This window comes from Plecotus auritus (assembly GCF_963455305.1).
Source record: "Plecotus auritus genome assembly, chromosome: 9".
Taxonomy (NCBI): Eukaryota; Metazoa; Chordata; class Mammalia; order Chiroptera; family Vespertilionidae; genus Plecotus; species Plecotus auritus.
The window spans coordinates 77761717-77783628 of NC_137783.1; the positions used below are offsets into that span (position 1 = coordinate 77761717).

At 39.0% G+C, this 21912-nt stretch overlaps 1 protein-coding gene across 2 annotated transcripts in view; it reads right to left on the bottom strand.

The window, feature by feature from the left end:
* The window catches only part of PDGFD (platelet derived growth factor D), a 279623-nt gene extending 268341 nt beyond the window's left edge, over positions 1-11282 (bottom strand). The window contains exon 1 of one of the 2 annotated variants that reach the window (XM_080641016.1): positions 10724-11282. In XM_080641016.1, coding sequence (XP_080497142.1) covers positions 10724-10847 — 124 coding nt within the window. In that variant the 5' untranslated portion in view covers positions 10848-11282. The remainder of the gene's footprint in view (positions 1-10723) is intronic. The other variant, XM_080641015.1, reaches the window with a different exon arrangement.
* Between the last annotated feature and the right edge of the window lie 10630 nt (positions 11283-21912).

Genomic DNA, 21912 nt, shown 5'->3' on the forward strand with positions numbered 1-21912 from the left:
GCATCCTCACATGGCAGACAGAGGGAGGCATCTCTCGGTGTCTCTTCCACAAGGTCACTAATTCCATTCATGAGGATTCTGCCCTCATAATCTAATCAATTCTCCCTAAATTCCACTTTCTATTATCATCACTTTGGGGATTACAAATTTCAGGGTATGAATTTAGAGGTCAGCACAAACATTCAGTTGCATTTTTCACTAAGAAAATAAGAAGCCTAAGCCAGCTGGCTTTCTTAGGTCTTAACAATGATTTTCAAAGCTTGAAAATATAAGAAGAGGCAAGAAAACTACTAGTTGTCACTTCTTAAAGCTAACAGTGTGATAACTGTAACCAGTCCGGTTCTCTGATGTAATAGCAAGCTCCCAGTCTGTGTGGATATGGAGAGGGACCACATAAGCAAGTGGGATGGAATTGCATGGAAAGTAAAGGCAAATGGTCTTTAAATGTCTACCACATGCACTTTATGAACTCATTTATATACTTTGTGACACTAATTTTGGCTTTTAAGAGAATTTCTTGCATATTTATTAGTTCATTTGATTGTGTTTTACATAGCTGAGGTTGCTGAATAGCTAAATTCTAGAAAATTATGCTATTGCTATATTGCTTATTAAGTATTTCAGTAAAATATGAAACTTGTCAGCAGCTTCTCACCATTGGGTCTGAAATGACTTATTAAAAACTGACACAGAATATTCAACCCATGCTCATAACTCACCCCAGCAATTGTCACTACACTACCTCAGACCAAAGAAGACATGCTGGATTTCAAATTTCAGAAATCTAGAATCCTTTGATACAAGCTTTCCATCATGTTTAGCTCACTTTTATAGACAAAGTACTGCATTCACAATTATGTATTTATAAACACTATACAAAAAGGTGCTCAAGTGAAAAACCTAATATCTGCCGAAACCGGTTTGGCTCAGTGGATAGAGCGTCGGCCTGCGGACTGAAAGGTCCCAGGTTCGATTCCAGTCAAGGGCACGTACCTTGGTTGTGGGCACATCCCCAGTGGGAGGTGTGCAGGAGGCAGTTGATCGATGTTTCTCTCTCATCGATGTTTCTAACTCTCTATCCCTCTCCCTTCCTCTCTGTAAAAAATCATAAAATATTAAAAAAAAAAGAAAAGAAAAACCTAATATCTGAGAAAGGATCACTCCTCTTTATGAAAGACATCTCGCATGCCTATGGTCCTTTCACAGAACTCTCCATCTCCCAATTACACAAAACCCACTAATTTGCACATGGCACAAAAATAAGAAAACACAGTATTAATCTACCAATATTAAAGTCAATATACCAATGTCTGCATGTCAAGGTGAGAGCAAAGATAGAGTATTAAATGCATCATCAACTCTTGTAAGAAACAAGGTTTGCTTCATTCCTATTCTGAAAAACATCCTTGGAAGACATTATTTCCTCCTGTCTGTGCACTTATACACGTTAGTGTCTTGTGAGCTTATTCCTTTATTTATGACTTACAGTGGGTCCTGAAATACTGTGCGGGGAGGCAGTACATTTCTGCTGCAGTATTTACCTTGGATTCTTTCTTTTTTGCTCTTATATATTACTAGTGGCCCGGTGCATGGATTCATGCACATTGAAAGAAAATTAATTAGAATAAATATTTTAATATCGCTATTCACCCTTTCTCTATAATAGAAATGTCAACAAAATTCACAATCGACAATGACATATCAAAATACATGCATGCAATTGGTGCCAGCAAGAGCTTTCTATGTATTGCACATGCACGAGTCAACTTAGCCTTTTATATATATAGATCCCCTTGTAATTTTTTGTCAAAATTGTCCTCATAAGAGTTAATGTAAAAGTGCTCACTTTTAAATTGCATTAATTCTGAAATATAGAAGTGAAATAACTTAAAGCACTAGACAGGTCACTTTCATGATTTATATTACCCTATGAGACTTCAGATACAGTCAACAGTTTCTAATATCTGGGGTTCTAAGCTGCAGAGGGGTATCTAGGGTGAGGGGACCTCAGGGATGTCCCGAGAAACTTAGGCATGTCCTCCTCCAGCATATTGAGAATATATTCTGTGTCTATGTCCCACAGGCAGTGGAGGTGTAGAAAGACTGGCCTTTTCTTTTATATTATTATTGATTTCAGAGAGAGGAAGGGAGAAGGAGACAGAGATAGAAACATCAATGATGAGAGAGAATCATTGATCAGCTGCCTTCTGCATGCCCCCTCCTGGGGATGGAGCCTGCAACCCAGGCATGTGCCCTGACCAGGAATCAAACTGTAACCTCCTCGTTCATAGGTCAATGCTCAACCACTGAGTCACAGCAGCCAAGCAAAAGGCTGGTCTTGATCACAGCACTGGTCTGACTGACTTTTCAGAAACACGGCAGCACTCGGCATTGAAACACAGAACAGGGCATATCTTTCCCTAAATTAAATCTTTCACTGGCTTCCCATTGCCCTCAGCATGACTGCCAAACTCCCTAACATTACTTCCCAGGCATTTCACTAGTGGACACTCGCTTACCAATATTCTCATCTCCAAATCTTGGCAAGTGCTATTCTCTGCACTAGAAAACCCAACATCCTTCCTCACTGCTACCAACTTCTTAACTGCTACTAACTTCTTCATTCCGCAGTTTATACATCACTTCCTCCAGGAAGCCTTCTCCAATCCCTAAATCTATATTAGGTCCTCCTTGTGAATTCCCATACTCCTGTGTATTTCCTTTATTAAAACACCTATCACACAACATAGTGATTTCATGTTTTTTTAAACTGGAAAATATATTTTTTACAAATATAAATCTTAGGAAGAATTCAAATATGTGAAACAGAAATGTGGAGATACATAGAATTGTTCTATTGAAACAGGAGTGGAGAATCTGAAGCTATACATGTTCAGTCTCCAAGATATTCCATGCTGGCCTGTAAGTTACTTCTTGAGAATCAAGAGACTCTCCAGGGTGCATCCAAACACAATGACAACACACTGGAACTAAGCACTTATTTTTTTATATTGCCCACTAGACCATAGGCTCCAAGAAGGCAGGAACCATATTTGTTTCATTCAAAATGTATTTGATAACTGAGCATCTGGCACAGAAACTGGCAGTTATTAAAGATACAATAAATAATTTTTGAATAAATGAATAATAGTTATAGTAGGGTCAGCAGCAGAGCTCAGGGTAAACAATTATTTGTTCCTTCTTCTCTAGACAGTCAAGATCAAGTAAAGTGTGACCTTAAAAGAGATCAGATAGTGCAAAGGGTAACCCATCTCTTCTCTAAAGTCATCTTGATCTTTTATAAAGGACAATGCCTTACAGAAATGACATGGCATTGAAGAGTTAGAAACATCCTACACCTGGTTTGCTTAAAAGATGTTCCTATTTTAATACAAAAAAGAATTTTATTAAGGTGTTCAGAAAGTGCGTTTTTATGCTAATCAGATCATTTCAGCATAGAAAGTTCAAGAGTAAGTTCTAGAAGAAAAACAATTTGCATTATGACTCAACTCTCCAGGACAGTGACATAACGATGCACATCCTTCCAAACTTTTAGAATGATGGGATTATTTGAGACCACTTGAGAGTCCTGTATGCCACCATGCTTATAGCTTGTCAGTAACTCTTGGGGACATTATTTGAACCTGTGGCTCTGAAAGAATATTTTTCTTTCTTTCACTTAAAGGGGAAATCCTGAAGACAAAACTCACTGTCATTTAATAAACACAACATGGTCATTCCTATAACTCACAACCTAGTGGCCTCTTCTATTACAAAGTATATAAACACGTGGCTGAACCAGCCTTTTAAAAAGAACAATGGAATTCTATGAGCTGTAAAAAAAAGGATTTATTACTCTTTGAGACAGCATGGAGGGACCTGGAGAGTATTATGCTAAGTAAAATAAGCGAGACAGAGAAAAGTATCACATGATCTCACTTAAATGTGGAATCTAATGAACAAACTGATGAACAAAATAGAACCAGAGACATTGAAGCATGCAGCAGATTGGCATATTTCAAAGGGAAGGGGGAAGTGGGAAGAAATTAACCATAGAACTTATATGCATATATGCAAAACCCATGGACACAGACAATAGTTCAGTGAAGGCATGAGAAGGGGGTGGGATGGGGTGGGGGACATCAGTAAGGGGGGTTGGGAGATATCTGTAATACTTTAAACAATAAGGATAAATTTAAAAAGTAACCTCTATTAAACAATGTAATCTATGGTGGTGAGCCAATGCTATGCTGCATTTAAAATATGTAATTAGTGACAGAGAAACCAAGATGGTGGCATAGGTAAGCACCTAAACTGCTGCCCCGCACAACAATTTCAAAACTACAACTAAAAGACAGAATGGACACCATCCAGAACCACAGGAAAGCTGGCTGAGTGGAAATTCTACAACTAGAAGGAAAGAGGAGAGCTCACGGAGAAGGAGCAGCAAAGAGCTGAGGTACGGAGAAACGAGCGTGCAGAGAGGAAGGGCGGTGGAGTGCCTGGCTGGCTTTCTCTGGCGGGAGGGGGAAGGAAGCCCCCGACTGCACTGAACCCCAGTTCCGACTGCACTGAACCTCAGTTCTGGGTGAAACCCTGTGGACCCAGGCTCATACAGGGGTAGTTTGGACTGTCAGGTAGAGAGAAAGGCACACGGAGACTCGGAGACTCGGAGACTCAGGGGAGCCACGGCGGCAGGGGTCTGGAGGTGCGAGTGCGCACAAAGACTGACTGTGGAGGTTACCACAGGCTATCCTTAGCGGAAGGGAGTCGGAAGCTCCTGACTGCACTGAACACCAGTTCCAACTGCACTGAACCGCAGTTCCGGGCGAGCCCCTGGGGACCCACACTCTTACGGGAGAAATCTGGACTGTAAGGCGGAAACTCGGGAATCGTGGAAGGCAGAGGTCTGGTGACTCACGCGCAAGGGCAGGGCTGATGGGAAGCCAAGACTGTCTGCTCCGCCCTGAGACTTCACCCCTTCCAAGCTGAGCACAGAGGTTTTTGCAATCTGGCAAGGCTAATCCTATAAGGCTGTCTCCAGCACCGAAAATCTCCCAGTGTAGACACAGCTGATCCTCACAGCCAACTGGCCTGCAGGTCAATTCCTCCCAGTGATACCAACAACAATCAAGACTTAACTACAACAAGGCTGTACACACAGTCCACAAAGGGGTGCACCAAGAGTGTCCACCTCAGGTTAACTGGGGAGGCCGACCCACTGGGCCATATAGGAAACCTAGCACACAAAGCTACCCTACCAACTCAGGGAAGCAGTGAAAAATGGGGAGACGAAGAAACAGATCACAAGCGAAAGAAATGGAGGAAAACAAATGACTGGATATAGAAATCAAAATCACGGTTATAAGGCTTTTCAAGAATATCCTAGAAAAGGCCGATAAATATAACGAGACCCTCAAAGATATGAAAAAGACCAACTAGAAATTAAACATACACTGACTGAAATAAAAAAATATTATACAGAGACCCAACAGCAGACTAGAGGAACACAAGAATCAAGTCAAAGATTTGAAATACAAAGAAGCAAAAAACACTCAACCGGAAAAGCAAAAAAAAAAAAAAAGAAAAAAGAATCCAAAAAGTTGAAGATAGTGTCAGAAGCCTCTGGGACAACTTCAAACGTACCAACATCAGAATTATGGGGGTGCCAGAAGAAGAGAGAGAGCAAGATACTGAAAACCTATTGGAAGAAATAATGACAGAAAACTTCCCCGACCTGGTGAAAGAAATAGACTTACAAGTCCAGGAAGCACGCAGAACCCCAAACAAAAGGAATCCAAAGAGGACCACACCAAGACACATCATAATTAAAATGCCAAGAGCAAAAGACAAAGAGAAAATATTAAAAGCAGCAAGAGAAAAACAGTTAATTACCTACAAGGAAGCACCCATATGACTGTCAGCTGATTTCTCAACAGAAACTTTGCAGGCCAGACGGGAGTGGCAAGAAATATTCAAAGTGATGAATAGCAAGAACCTACAACCAAGATTACTCTACCCAGCAAAGCTATTATTCAGAATGGAAGGTCAGATAAAGAGCTTCACAGATAAGAAAAAGCTAAAGGAGTTCATCACCACCAAACCAGTATTATATGAAATGCTGAAAGGTATTCTTTAAGAAGATGAAGAAGAAAAAAGTAAAGAGAAAAATTATGAACAACAAATACATATCTATCAACAAGTGAACCTAAAATTCAAGTGAATTAAAAATCTGAGGAACAGAATAAACTGGTGAATGTAATGGAATCAGGGGCATGGAAAGGGAGTGGACTGGTAATTCTCGGGGGGAAAGGGGTGTGGAGGGTGCGGGAGGAGACTGGACAAAAATCGTACACCTATGGATGAGGACAGTGTGGGGGGAGGTAAGGGCAAAGGGTGGGGTGGGAACTGGGTAGAGGGGAGCTATGGGGGGAAAAAGGAGAAACAATTGTAATAATCTGAACAATGAAGATTTATTAAATTAAAAAAAATAAACATAAAATATGTAATTACCATTATACTCTATAAGATTATGAGGTTTTAATATCCTTAGAGTTGAACAGAAATATAAACACTGAAGAATGTATGATTTAGACACAAATCTGATTCTTAGCTTTCAGACACTTTAATTTGTTTATATTGTTCTCTATTGTATTGCCTTCCCTTTAAGCTTTGATCCTTGCACCAAAGTCAATGTACAGTACTGTCTTCCACTGGGATAATAGGAACCCAAGTTATTTAAACATCCAGCTTGAGTATTTAAAAATCTAAGACCACAATTACTAAAATTGCAAGCCTATCTCTAGATTATGATAATATAATAGATGATTCAAGAACAAGAATACTAAATAACACAACAAAACCAAATTCAGAACCACTTACCACAAAAACCTGTACTTTCTGAAAGCAACAATAAGTCAAGAAAATGAAGAATGACTCTGTAGTCTTAATCCCCTCAGCAAGAAGTTCTATCCAGTTTGATGTGAAAACGATTAAGTAATGCTGTCAGTTAATTGCTACCTTTACACTTCTTGACCCACACTCTAAGCAATACCAGTTGTGGCCAGTTATTATTAAAAAACACCAAGTACATAGGCATTAAAATAAGAATATGGGGATGCTATTGCCAAATGAAAAGGTTTTTGTGTTGTTGTTTTTTTTGTCCCAAGAGGTGAATCAGTTTGAGAAAAAATAATAAATATGATATAAGGAAGTATAAATATTCAATTAATACTGCAATCTAATTTTACTCCTTCTTAGATGTAGAACCTTTTTCTTCTTGGATACAGAGACCAAATCCAACCACTGTCCTCCATTATGTCACCTTTAGCCATTCTGCAGGTGCTGGGAAGGGCGCTACAGATATCCCTTTTAGGACAATAATATAGTTGACCCTGAACAACACAGGTTTGAACTGCGCAGGTCCACTTATACATGGATTATTTTTTCAATAAATACTATAAATATTTTCTTTTCCTTGTAATTTTCAATAAAATTTTCCTTTTTGTAGCTTACTTTATTGTAAAAATACAATGTATAATACATATAATACAAAATATGTGTTAATTGATTGTTTATGTTATCGGTAAGGCTTCCATTCAACAGTAGGCTATTAGTAGTTAAGGTTTGGGGAGTCAAAAGTTATATTTGGATATTTGACTGACAAAGGGTCGACAACCCTAACCCCCAGGAGTTAACTATATAATATAATGATGAGTTCTGGAAAGCCAGTAGACAGCAGCAGACCAGCCTGCTATAGTGGATAGCAGAAACCTATATTATTAATCAACCCTTACACTTCACTTCTGTATAATTTCTTAACTACTCTAGTTATCTGGAGCTATTAAGTACAGGTTGATAAAAAACAAGTTTTTGTTTTTTTTGTGTTTTTTTTAATCAGGCTGGACAGGATCCAACCCACCTCATTTCCAGCACAGGGTGCCTGCCCTCTTTGTTCCTTTCTTAACCCGACATTAGGTAGCAGCTAACAGGGTCAGCAGGGAGACATCGATGACACTCAGTGTTATGACAGTTTCATCTTGAGGTAATAGTTTCCAAAACCCCTATTCAGGGGTCATGGCTAATTTCTTTGTTGTGATTTCTTACCATTTGTAATCTGAGCACCAGATCTTCTAGAGACCCTAAATTAATGTTTGGGAACTTTTATCTTCTATATTTCCCCTTATATTCCATGTCCATGACCTTCCCAAGCTAATACCCTATCTTAATCTGACAGTCAAAAGATCAAGACTATTGTCTTCTTTAATGAAGCATTAGGAAACATTGGGACAGCAAGTGGAAAATGTCTGGAATCAGAATAAGGGTTCAATTTAATAAATTATTACTTTCTCTTGTCAGCTCAACTGTTGCCATTAAGATTTTCTAGACAACGTCTAGACTTTTTCAAAGACTCTCATTCTACTGTCTCTCCAAAACTCTCTGGCAATGTCCCTCAACATTTTTTTACATTATTGTCAATCCCCACTCAAGGTGCCCTTTTAGACTTTTTTTTTCCTAATCACATCCCCTCCCTATGAAATATTAACACTACAGATAGACTGTTAATCTGTTTATATGCACTGGTCCTATCGAGGACCACAAACCATTGTAATACCAAATATTTTTCACCTCCTAATATCCAATTGTGACCCCTTGGGGCAATATTTTTTTTTTTCTTTTTGAGAATGCATGCTCTATAAGAATAAGCTACCTTTTGAAAATTCTCCAAACTAACCACACATTATAAGAGTTAATTTTTTTACTCTCTATGTGACAATTTTCTTTTATTCTAAATATCCTTTCCCTTTTCCTAGTCTGACCAGTATTTATAAAATGAGATTGACATTGAGAAAAGTATTGAACAATATAAACGAATCAAAATGTGTGTGTGTGTGTGTATGTGTGTGTCTACTATTAGAATAATTGCAAAGTAGCTTTAGCTAAAATATGGAGAACTAAATCCAGGGAAGTTTTTGAAATTCTGATGAAGTACATCATTTGTTATATAGACTTGACAGATGTATAGAGTTTTCACATCAAAAAATAAAATGAGATTATTATTTTCAAAATAATATTATGAGCTGCATGACTTGGTTTTAGTCAGAATCATGGACGAATGGGCAACACTTACAGACTTTCAGATTCTGTCCTTGACTTCTTGTAACTGATACTGGGAGGCCACGGATTACACAATTATGGCTATGAAGTCATGCAAATTAGAAATGGCATTTCACTCTGTGCAGCTGAAAGGGCATATAAAGTGCAAGCATTAATAAATCTAAAAACTCAACTAGAAGAAGACTCTTGATGGAAATATTAACAAGTAAAACAAAACTATAAAAGATTGATCTTAACCCTAAACTTCTTTCTTTTTAAGTTTAGTAAGACAATGTTATGCTGTAATTAGTTGGAAAGTTATCAGAAAGGTAGTAATAGCTCATTTTACATAAAACACTACCATGAAGTAATTCTATACATATAGGGGGATCTCTGGCCAGGAGTTGACGCCATAGTTTCCTGTACCCTACACACACACACACACACACACACACACACACACACCCCACTTCAGATGACTTGAATGTACTGAAATCTGCGGTTTATTTGTCATCAGAAAATATAATGAAGTTTCTTTGTTTCAAAGTTCAGAAGCTTTTAGCAAAGTCCAAGTTAAGAACATACAATGAGAGAATAAGATGGCTAATATAAATTTACCAGAGAACAGTCAAATGTTGCCAGCTCATATAGTGAAGCCATTAAGATTAACTCGGTGATCTTAGGGGATGTGTTAGAACTATACCCAAGCAGAAGAAGATGTTATTGATGAAAGAAAACCTATGGGTCACTTCAGGTAGATGGCAGAAACAGCTGCAAAATACTGGCAACATCAGCTGTAGTTGAGAATTGAGAAACAAATCAACTTCAGATCTCGATGGAGGCCCAGAAAATAAATAAACTGAATTAAAGTTTCTGGGACCCAATGACCCAGGTGTCCTCTGTAATAAAGGAAAACACACAAGCTTTCTTAGGATAGCTGTTTAAAGAGCTTTACTTTTTTGCAAACAGTTGAAAAGCCTTCTGTGCAAGGAAATTAATAGCAGAAACCGGTCCCCCTATGGTACAGATGGAACCCCAAAATCCCTATTCTCCCAGACTCTGAGCTCTGAACCCCAGTGGGAAAGTCACTCTGGGGACAGAATGGGCACACATCCATCTCCTAAAAATAAATAAGTAGTCAGTCTGTCCCAGATGTGAGATACTGAAATGCCTCGTTCCCTCTTTCTCCACTAAAACAATAAAAATTAAAATAAGTCACCCAGAGGAAGTCACTCTTGAGTGCCTTCATCTACTTTAAGTGTCTCCTCTATCTGAGTTTCAAGTTCAAAAGGTTAAGAGCTTCACCAATGGGCGGCGCAGCCTGCAACTTTCTGCAACTCAGCGGTTCTGGACTTAGTACCTAATGGGCATCAAATCGACTTCTCTAGAGTGCAGGGAGAGAGCCACCTCACTGGTTCCATTCTCTCCTACACGCATCCCACACATCTCCGTCCTATTCCGGAAAAAAAGGGGGCTCTCTCAGAACTGGGGGTCTGGGGACCGACCGACACGAAACCCCCCATACCACAATGCATTCACCAGGGTTCGCATGAGAGAGAGACAAAGAGAGGACAAGAAAAGGTGATTATTTTTAATAAAATAAATAAATAAAATCTGAGCCTCTTACCATCTCGCCTGAGGTTGGCGTTGCGCAAAGCTTTGATGGATGCGCTCTGCGGGGCTGCAGAAGTGTCCCGATAGCTGCAAAAGTTTGCGCAGATTAGAGTGTAGACAAGGATGAGCCGGTGCATTGGGATCAGAGACCGAGGGACAGCGTTGCTCTAAGAAAAATCCGGGAGATCTCCCGGGACGGCCGCTGCCGCACCGCGCTATTGCCTCCTGCGCTCGCTCCGCGATGGCCGGCCGCTGTGCTAATCGCCAAGCTCTCCCCAAACTTCCTGCATGCTGAACTTTCTGAGCGCGTGTGGGTGCCGCACTTCCTTGTGGTGCTGAGAGCTGATAAATGGTGACAGGACAAACAACAGGTTGACGTTTCTTCGCCCCCTCCGGTGGCCAGCAGCTGCAGCACAGGCTGCAGGGGGCGGGCGCCGCGCGTTCCGGGGTGGCGAGCGGCGCGGCGTGGCCTCTGCCCGGGGGCTGCGGCCCCAGAGCTGTGCGCACTCAGGCTCCGAAGGCGGTGGGAGCAGCCCAGCTCCCCAGGCCTGGCCAACTCCCTCTCCGCAACTGAGCATGCCCATGCCTGGTTTGACAGAGGGCCAGGACTCTTCCCACCACCCTGCGTTTAACCCTAGACATTAGACCAGAAAGGGAGCAGAGCACAAACAAGGTGGCCAAGGAGGAAGTGGGTGAAGGTAGAACCCAAGTACTTCTCCAAAGGTGACTGGCTCATCCACACTCAATGAATAGCGCATGCCTTGGTGATAGTGGGGTCTGGGAAGGGACTGGAATTGGAAGTGTTTAGTTTGCAATAAATCTTGACTAGTTCTACTTAGTGAAGATTTCCCTCTAGGAAAAAATGGAAACATGCAATTGCAGAGGAGCCCAATTCTGTGCTTTCTTTTGCGCTTCAGTGAATATGACCTTCGTTAAATCAAGGTTAATTTCTCGGGGGGATAGCAGTCCTTCCTTCCTAACTCACAGGGCTCTTGTAGTCATGGGCCAAGTCCATGTGTTGAAGTGTGTAATAAATGATCAAGGCTGCCTTTAGATGCCTCACCACCACCCCCTGCACAGTGGAAGGGGCTAGAGATGAGGGTGGGGTTAAGGAGGGTACAGACTGGCAAGGTGAAGTTTGAGAGAATATTGTGTTCTTTATCTTCATGGTCCATAGGAAGAGGCCCTGAACATGCAGGCCTTTGGGCCTCCCTCCTCTGAGTATCTGGAGGCTCTGAGCTCCGGAGGAACTGCCTCTGGTTCCAGGAACTTCCTCATCAGGCATCTGTCTCCCCCATAGGGAGACTATATTGGCAACAGGAGTGGGTCTATCTAGACCCTACTGCTCATTAACTTTGTCTCCTTGAGTAAGTCATCTGACCTCTTGGGCCTCAATTGTTTAACTTATAAAAGGAGAGTAGCAATTCTTGGTTTGTATGATTGTGGTGATTATGAAATAATTTTTGTACATTGCTTTGTTTGTAGCTGAATCCAAGTCCGAATTTACATAATTTCTCAGCTGCTCACCATGAGACCTAGAAGGGACACTTTTCATTTTCTTTCAGGCCTCCTAGCTTCTGAAAGTTGGGGGTATGAAAAGTCAGTGATATCCACAGAGAGAGCTGAAGTGGCTGGGAAGGTGGAAAGTTCAGGAAAAGATGGACCTGGCAATTGCGCATCCGATGCTTACAAGGACACGTGTTCTTTCCACAAACACAAAGATCAATGTGGTTCATCTCTTGTCATTTTTGTCTAAAATGGTGTTTTACAAACCGCAGGTGTGTGGGATGTGAAATCAATTTCAAGAGCAGCGCTATTATTCTGTTTTTATTAATACTTTAGATTTCAGAGCAGTTTTATGTTCACAGCAAAATGGAGTGGAATATATAGATTTCCCATATACCCTCTGCACCCACACATGTATAGCCTCTCCCATAATCAACATCCACCCACCGGAGTGGTACTTTTGTTACAATTTATGAACCCACATAACAAATTTACCTGATGACACACTCTTGGTTCCATATGGTATACATAAAGGTTACATACTGGTTCATTCTTGGAGTTTTACATTTCACGGGCTTGGACAAATATATAAGCATACATATTCATCATTATGTTTTACACAGTGTTTTCACTACTCTAAAAATACTCTGTGCTCCAGAATTATTCTTTAAATAAATAGTATGGAAGCAATAGCTTAGAGATTTATTTATCAGGGTTCACTGATAATACCATGAAGTATTGTTTCAGGAGTATTTTGTTTCAAACACACACACAGATATGAAAGTTATTTCTGTGGGGCATACTAGAAAAAGTCTAAAAGCCACTGAGAAAAGGTCTGATCACTTTGTCTCAAAATGTAAGCAAGCCCTGGAAGACACACCAAGGAGAAGAACAAAATCTGGGTTTGCATTTAGACATTTATTCATTCAACAAGTATTAAGCATTAGATTTTCCCTTTTGCCATGGCCTAGTCTAAAAACCCTGGTGAATAAAATAGTGAAAACAGGAGATAATGTCTCTAGTCCATTGGAGTTTGCATTCTATTGGAGAAGGATTATCAACAAGTAAGTACATATCTATATTATTAAGAGGGTCAGAGATTGATGAGATTGAATTTGGGGTTAATTAAAATATATGATACCATTGCCCTAGCTCCGTGGTCAGCAAACTGCAGCTCGCGAGCCACATGCGGCTCTTTGGCCCCTTGAGTGTGGCTCTTCCACAAAATACTATCGCCTGGGTGAGTCTATTTTGAAGAAGTGGCATTAGAAGAAGTTTAAGTTTAAAAAATTTGGCTCTCAAAAGAAATTTCAGTCGTTGTACTATTGATATTTGTCTCTGTTGACTAATGAGTTTGCCGACCACTGCTCTAGCTGGTTTGGCTCAGTGGATAGAGCATTGGCCTGCAGACAGAAGGGTTACGGTTTTGATTCTGGTCAAGGGCACATGCCTGACTTGCAGGCTTGATCCCCAGTAGAGGGTGTGCAGGAGGCAGCCAATCAATGATTCTCTCTTATCTTTGATGTTTCTATCTCTCTCTTCCTCTTTGAAATCAATAAAAAATAAATATTTAAAAATATATATATAATACCATTTTTAAAAAGTGGTTGGAAGTGCTCATTAAAATTTCATACTTAGCACCTGAAATGAGAATATAGGAAAAATTAGAAAAACAACAAGTATCAAAATGCTAAAGATTATTTATTTAAATATATTATCCTATCTAATAAAGAGGGAACATGCTAATTGACCATCACTTTGTCACAAAGATGGCTGAACCCACAACTGAGGCCAAGTTCCCATAAGGAGCGTTAATGAGCAATCAGCAGGGACCTGAGGCTCTGCCCTCCCCCGCCTCCATGGGGTTTGACAGGGGACCTCAGGCTGCGCCCCCCGCCCCAGCACCAGGCCAGGGGACCTGAGGCTGCACCCCCCTGCCTGGTTGGGCTTGACAGGGGACCTCAGGCCATGCCCCCCACCCAACGGGGCTTGACGGGGGACCTCAAGGTGCACCCCCAGTCCTGAGTCAGAGGAACTCAGGCTGCGCCCCCACCCAGCGGGGCTTGATGGGGGATCTGAGGCTGCACTCCCCTCCCAGTGCTGGGCCAGGGGACCTGAGGCTACCCGCTCCCCCACCGCCTGGTGGGGCTTGATGGGGGACCTCAGGCCATGCCCCCACCCAGCGGGGCTTGACAGGGGATCTCAGGCCATGGCCCCCACCTGGCGGGGCTTGATGGAGGACCTCAAGGCATGCCCCCCACCCTGGTCTGGGCTGGGGGACCTCAGGCCACCCCCCTCCCATCCTGGCGCCGGGCCAGGGGACCTGAAGCTACACCCCCTGCCGGCAGGGCTTGAGAGGGGTGGGATTGGCCAGGTCTGGATCTAGCCTAATGGGGGGAGGGGGTGGCCAGGTCTGGGTCTCACACGATTTTGAGGTACATGTGGGTGGGCGGGGACTTGACTCTGGGTCCCATGGTGAGCCCCAGACTCTGACAGGAGGAAGGTTTTCATATACATTTTACTAATTTTCTTTCATCTCTGACACTTCTATTATAGAGAAAGGGCAAATAGCAATATTAAATTATTTCCTCTAATTAACCCCCTTTTAATGTGCACGAATTTCATACACCAGGTCATTAGTATTAAATATTAAATTTAAAGTCTTCAAAGTAGTGTATTCAAGATAGTAATAGCCGAAACCGGTTTGGCTCAGTGGATAGAGCGTCGGCCTGCGGACTGAAAGGTCCCAGGTTCGATTCCGGTCAAGGGCATGTACCTTGGTTGCGGGCACATCCCCAGTGGGAGGTGTGCAGGAGGCAGCTGATCGATGTTTCTCTCTCATCGATGTTTCTGGCTCTCTGTCCTTCTCCCTTCCTCTCTGTAAAAAATCAATAAAATAAAATAAAAATAAAAAAGATAGTAATAAATGCTGTGTACTCACAAGGCATTGTGAATTAAGTGTCAAATAATTTAGCTAACTATATTAAAGGACAACACATGTAATCAGCATGTTCGTGATTATTTTTAATGTCAGTAAACATCCAAAATCAATGACAAAACAAAAAATTAGGCACTCAAGCCTATCAATTGTTCTGAACCTGGTTTTAAATATTACCTAATAATTAATTCTTACAAATTAGCTTTATCATATAAACTAAGGTATTATTGTATACAGAATAGATTCTTAATAAAAATATATTGAGTGGGAAAGGTCTAACATAAAGATAAAATAAGACTGTTTCAACTTACTTTTTCACATGTATTTCAAACTAACTTACCACAATACTGAATTTGCCACTACATTTTAAATGGCAAATAGGTCAGCCTGGCCAGTGTGGCTCAATTGCTTGCATGTTGTCTCATGCACCAAGAGGTCACTGGTTGGATTTCAGGTCTGAGCACATGCCAGTGTTGCAGGCTCGATCCCCAGTAAGGGGCGTGCAGGAGACGGCAGTGGATATTTCTCTCTCATCAATGTTTCTCTCATTGATGTCTCTATCTCTCTCTCCCTCCCTCCCCTTCCTCTCTCTCTAAAATCAATAAAAAACATTTAAAAATGCATATAGATCACGTAGAAGAACATGAACAAACAAAATAAAATCAGGTTTATAAATATTTATTACCACTCAGAATAATATGAATCAATTATTCTATATTTAGCCATTGTTCAATGGCATTTATCCCAAACAAATATTCTAGCAGTAATAATTTGATGAAAAGGGTAGTTAGGATGTGACACTATTTTTATCATATACTCTTATCCTTGCACTATTAGGACATAAAATGGTGCTTTTTCATTAAATTTTCAAATATGCTTGGCTTCTTTCACTAACTCATAAATGTTATGGTGGGAAAGGAGTGAAACATTGAAACATAGTATGACTGCTTAGAAGCCTTCTCATTTCTGCAAGTGGCTCACACCAGAGCCTTTTTGGAAAAAGGTAAACTTCTAACTTACAACTCATTGCAGGACTTTTTTTCTTTTCTATAGTAGTTATGTTGAGAAGCCTGCTCCATTCAAAGAGGACATCCCTCTGTTATTCATCCTCCCCTCAGTAGATCTCAGAAAAGGCAAAACACTGTGACATGGCATTCTAAATTCTGCTCTGTCACTAAACTATTGAGTTTGGTTAATATTGAATTTTTATGGGACTCAGATATCTTCATATAAAATGGGAACATTATAATGGGTTACCTTGAAGACTCTCAAAAACATGAATATTTTGTTTTATTTTTTAAAATTTGCTTTCACTCATAATTTTTTACCACATGCTATATATGTAGCTTTATCACATTCAAATGCATGTTAAATAGCTGTTAAAAAGTCTGATTACATACAAGAATACATTTTTTCGCCAAAACCACTTTGGCTCAGTGGATAGAGCATCAGCCTGTGGACTAAAAGGTCCCAGGTTCGATTCTGGTCAAGGGCATGTAACTTGGTTGCGGGCACATCCCCAGTAGGAGGTGTGCAGGAGGCAGCTGATCGATGTTTCTCTCTCATCGATGTTTCTAATTCTCTATCCCTCTTCCTTCCTCTCTGTAAAAAATCAATAAAACATATTTAAAAAAAAAGAATACATTTTTTCTACAAATTTTTATGAGCTGATATTTTAAAATTCCTATAAATAATATACAATAAAATTATAGCTCAAAGATTTAAAATTAATAGTTACTTTTACTTTCAAAATTATATTTTCTTTTAAAGAAATAAATGGTTCAGATGTATAAAAACACAGATAAGGAGAATGTGTTTTAGTGGTAGAAATAACTATATAGATAAAATACAGTTGATTAAAAGTATGACAAATTTCTAAAAGAAATTGACTATGATGCCTTAAAACATTTAGCAAAATGATTTTGACCTTGATTTGGCTCAGAAAAATTAGATTACACTCAGTTCATTTTCAAAACTATATAAAAGATAATGTTTGAATATTTGGTGCCAAAGAATGAAATGAAATATTCATATGAAAACAAACTGGCATTTTTTCTAAATTGTTCATATTTATTTGAAAGACCTAGAATACTAACATGGTTATAGAATAATTTGTATCAAGTACATGCAAAATATATTATTAAATTATATTGTCTGGTCAAGAAGCATACCAGTTTTAACCCATCTAATGACTGTCTTTTAATAATGAAAGTTAACCTTCTATTAAACTCTTTCATATTTTTAACTAACTTGTTTGCCACATGTATCCTATTTATTATTTCATTCTTATTGATAGTAAAATAAGTTGTAGAAAGATGTTTTAAGCATCTTCTTAAAAAGTATTACATTCTCAATCTTTGAGGAGGGAAGAATTTATTTTGATATTAGGGTTCTGGAGAACTGAAACACTGATTTACTTAATTCTTTTAAAGCAGCATCAATTTTATTTTCTTTCCAGTTATTGGTGAGGCAGCCCATGCCCTGAGCATTGCTTTTCCTCAACAGAGCATGACATTGAGTTCCATTTTGTTAGATATTTATCTTTAAAACTATAATTTCAATGTTTCTATTTGTTAGACTGAAATGCATGCCTAATTTCTATTTTCCAGGTCCTAATTTGAAGAAAATCATAGTACATGGTAATACAATCATAAGCCCAGGTGTGTTCAATTTATACTATACTGTATTGTTTACTCTATACATAATGTATATATACACAATTACCATATTTTATCTAGAATCCTACATAGAATGTCAAATAAAATTTGCCCAGCAACAGTGCTGACATATTTTGAACAGTAACTTTCAGATTTGATCTTTTAAGTGGCTGTAGGTGAAACTATCAGTGTGACTCTTGGGTAACAGGCCCAATCAGTCAGATGATCTGATCTCACAAGCATTGGTTTTCCTTAATTGAATTAACCAGTGATTCAGCTCAATAGAATGCAGTCTGTAATGTAAAAGAATCTCTATATCTATCATTTTTCTCCAACTTAGTTATATTTTTACTTTCATATGTCTGTCCTTCAGCTGAATTATCTAAATTTAAGGTTTGAAAGATGAATATGTTGCCTGTACTGCAGGATTTCTTCCTTAATTGATCTGGGATGTCTGCCAATCTCCTTTAGAATTCTGCACTTTTGTCTTTATAAGATTGGCTGATATCCAGTGAATTGTCACAGTGTGATATCTCCTTTTACCTTCCCATTTGTTAAGCAACAAATTGGTATTCACATCTTGAAATGTCCCTTGCCTTGAGTGAGAGTTTTATTTCATTCAAGAAAAAATTTTTATATTTATATTTCTGTCAATTCCATTATTACGCATTTATTCTCCTTTTGAGTCAAGCCAATATTGAAGATTTTAATAAGACAATATTTAAAACTTGAGTGTTTAACCCTTATGAATGAGCAGATTCTATTTTTCTCCCTAACTAATGTAACCCATCTGATAGATATTCCCTTCCACCAAGTTGTTGCTTTTAAAAGTTTGAGAATGAGGGCATATTTTGCACTCTAAAATTGTGGTTACTTTTACAGAACTTCCTCCTTATAGTCTACTAAAGAACATAAAATTGCATTGTGAAAGAGAAATAAGTATTGGAAGTGCAGTGCAAAATGAATAATATAGTTTACTTTGAATAAGCTAACTTGTAGTAGAAAAAAAGTCATCATTAGACATTTATCCTGAATTTTCTCTTAGTTTTTTTTTTTCTTTTGAGGCCACAAGAAATTTGTTTCCTGAGTAAAGACTGGAAAAGTGCCCCTCTTAAAAATTTTAAAATTCAAAAGGGAGACTGTTTTGATAAAGGTAGACTATATTCACTTGTCTCATCAGCATAAACTTACCAGTGAGTATCTTTTTTCAGTATTATATACTGATTGACTCACGAATCCTCAAGTGACTCTTAAGTGTAATATAAGGAGGCATCTTTGAAAGGTTATGGCACATATTTCATGATTATATTCTTTGAGCATAAGCCACTTTCAAAGCTATAAAAAGCCACCTCTTGTTCAAATGGTTGTTGGACATTTCTGATTTAGAGTTGCCTGGAGTGAAACTCTAAACCTTTCAGGAAACTTTGAAAGAATAAGCTTGCTTTCTTGACTTTATGTAGAACAATCAATGAGATGCAATCTCAAAAATGGAATGCACAAAATAAAAAATTTAAAAAATACACAATAAAAATGTGACAAAGAAAGGATGTTGGAAACCACAGAAAAGAACTAGGTCATTTCAAGGTAATAAAAGCAAAGAAAATCTGTCCAACTCATTCCTTAAATGAGTTAGCTTTACAATCTGTCTGGATAGCATATATAAATGTAGAAAAACTAATATGACACTGATGAAGCCACTAAACAGAAGTGTCTGTGTGAAATTCATGTCTTGAGAATTATGAAGGTAAAGGCTTTAAATCAGGGGTCCTCAAACTTTTTAAACAGGGGGCCAGTTCACTGTCCCTCAGACTGTTGGAGGGCCGGACTATAGTTTAAAAAAAAAAACTATGAACAAATTCATATGCGCACTGCAGGCCTAGGACGAGTCAGCTGCTAAGCAGGACAGGCAGCGGCACCAGGCGGGCTGGATAAATGTCCTCGGCGGGCCACATGTGGCGTGCGGGCCGTAGTTTGAGGACCCCTGCTTTAAATTATGTGGGAATGGAGGTAGAGCTGGGGTAGGGGTGAAGAGTCCAGGGAGACACAAAAATTGTCTTTGAGTACTTGAAGATTTGAAGATCTATTAAATGGAAGAATAAATAATTATTCCTCTACAATGCATATACTATGCTCTTATTAGGAGGCACATTCTAATTAATACACTGATTTAAAAAACATTAATTTGATATGTTTAAGAGAAGAGAAGAATTGTTTATTAAGACAGACGTTGTGTTTTTCTTTTTAATTACTAAACACGTATCATGGGGACTGCATAATATCAAGAGTATTAAAAATGAAGCTACTTCATTAAGAAGTTTTTAAAGGCCTTCAAAGTTTTTTCCAAACTCTAGGATTTTGCATTTCCTTTTTTAAAAATTCTTTATTAATGAAAGTACTACATATGTTCCTTTTTCCCCCCATTGACCTTGTCCAGCCCCTCTACCCTCCCGTCACTCCCCTCCTGCCACCCCAGGCCTTCAGCACAGGCACCCATGTCTGTGCCATGGGTTATGCATATATGCATACAAGGTTGATTATCTTCCACCCACCCACCCTCCCCCACCTTCACTCTCAGATTCCATACTCTGTCCCATGCTTCCATGTCTCTGGATCCACGCCATTCATCAGTTACTTAGATTCCACATATGAGTGCAATAATTGATACTTGCCTTTTTCTGACTGACTTATTTCACTTAGCAGGATACTCTCCAGCTCACTCCATGCTATCTCAAAGGGTAAGAGATGCTCCTTTTTTTTTTTTACTGCTGCAGAGTATTCCATGGTATAAATGTACAACAGCTTTTTTATCTATTCATCTACTGATGGGCACTTGGGCTATTTCCAGATCTTAGCTATTGTAAATTATGTTGCTATGAACATAGAGGTGCATACATTCTTTCTGATTGGTGCTTTGGGTTTCTTAGGATATATTCCTAGAAGTGGGGTCATTAGGTCTAGGACAGTGGTTGGCAAACTGCGGCTCGCAGTTTGCCGCTCTGTTGACTAATGAGTTTGCCGACCACTGACCTAGACTCTCAATTCCAATAATTACAGGCTGTTGTTCCTTGTGATTAAGCTCCTATCCCAGTGGTAGGCAAACTCATTAGTCAACAGAGCGGCAAACCGCGGCTCACAAGCCGCATGTGGCTCGCGAGCCGCAGTTTGCTGACCACTGGTCTAGGATTTTGCATTTCTATAATCATATTTTCCCCAAGGTTATTTAGTTTAGAATAATCTTATCATGTACAGCAAAGCTGAGGATTTTTAATAGTTTTATTTCACTATTAAAAATTTGTAATGTTTAAATGTTTCAAATTTTTTTAGTTAGAAGCATTGTCTAAACCCCTGTTAAGGCACAACAGCAGTCTTAATATGGTTCTAAGGCATATGACTTTATATTGAGACTAAAAATATATGCAAATTAATTATCTTCTTAACCTGGCCAATATCATGAATAGTGCTGTGACTACACATATTTTTCCCTTAATGCATTAAAGTTGATGTAATTGTTTTGTTAACACAATATAAATTTTTAACAAGCTCAGGAAAGTTGTTAAATTTATTCTTGAAGCCAAACATTGCTGCAGAAAATATGAAAATATTTAGGCTGATAAAATCTGATACCATATAACTTTTTTCGCATTGTTTCAAAAGAAGCTTATTCAGCAACTTGAAGGAACTGCAATAAAACCAAAAGGCAATCTCTAAACAGCCACACCAGGTGTTTGAAAGACTATTCTGAAATGTCTGTGTTTCACTCCATGGGAAACCTTTAGGCCTAAGTCAGAGCCAACTTGGCCTTACTTTGTGCATAAATTTAAACAGCTCAGATATCTGGTTTCTCTATTAAGTAGCAAAATGAATAACAAAATAGAATTGAGAGTATGGAAAGATTTTTTTTCAATTTCTAAAAAGAATGTAAAATTCAACATGGCAGTCTGTGATTACTCACTATGCTTCTACATATCCTGATATATTTTGGGGGGCTCATGGATATCTATATTAATTACTTAATGCTTTATTAATTAAAACATATAATTATGGTGCCAAATTATCAAAAATTCTTAAAAATTCCATTGGCTATATTCTATTTAATATGGT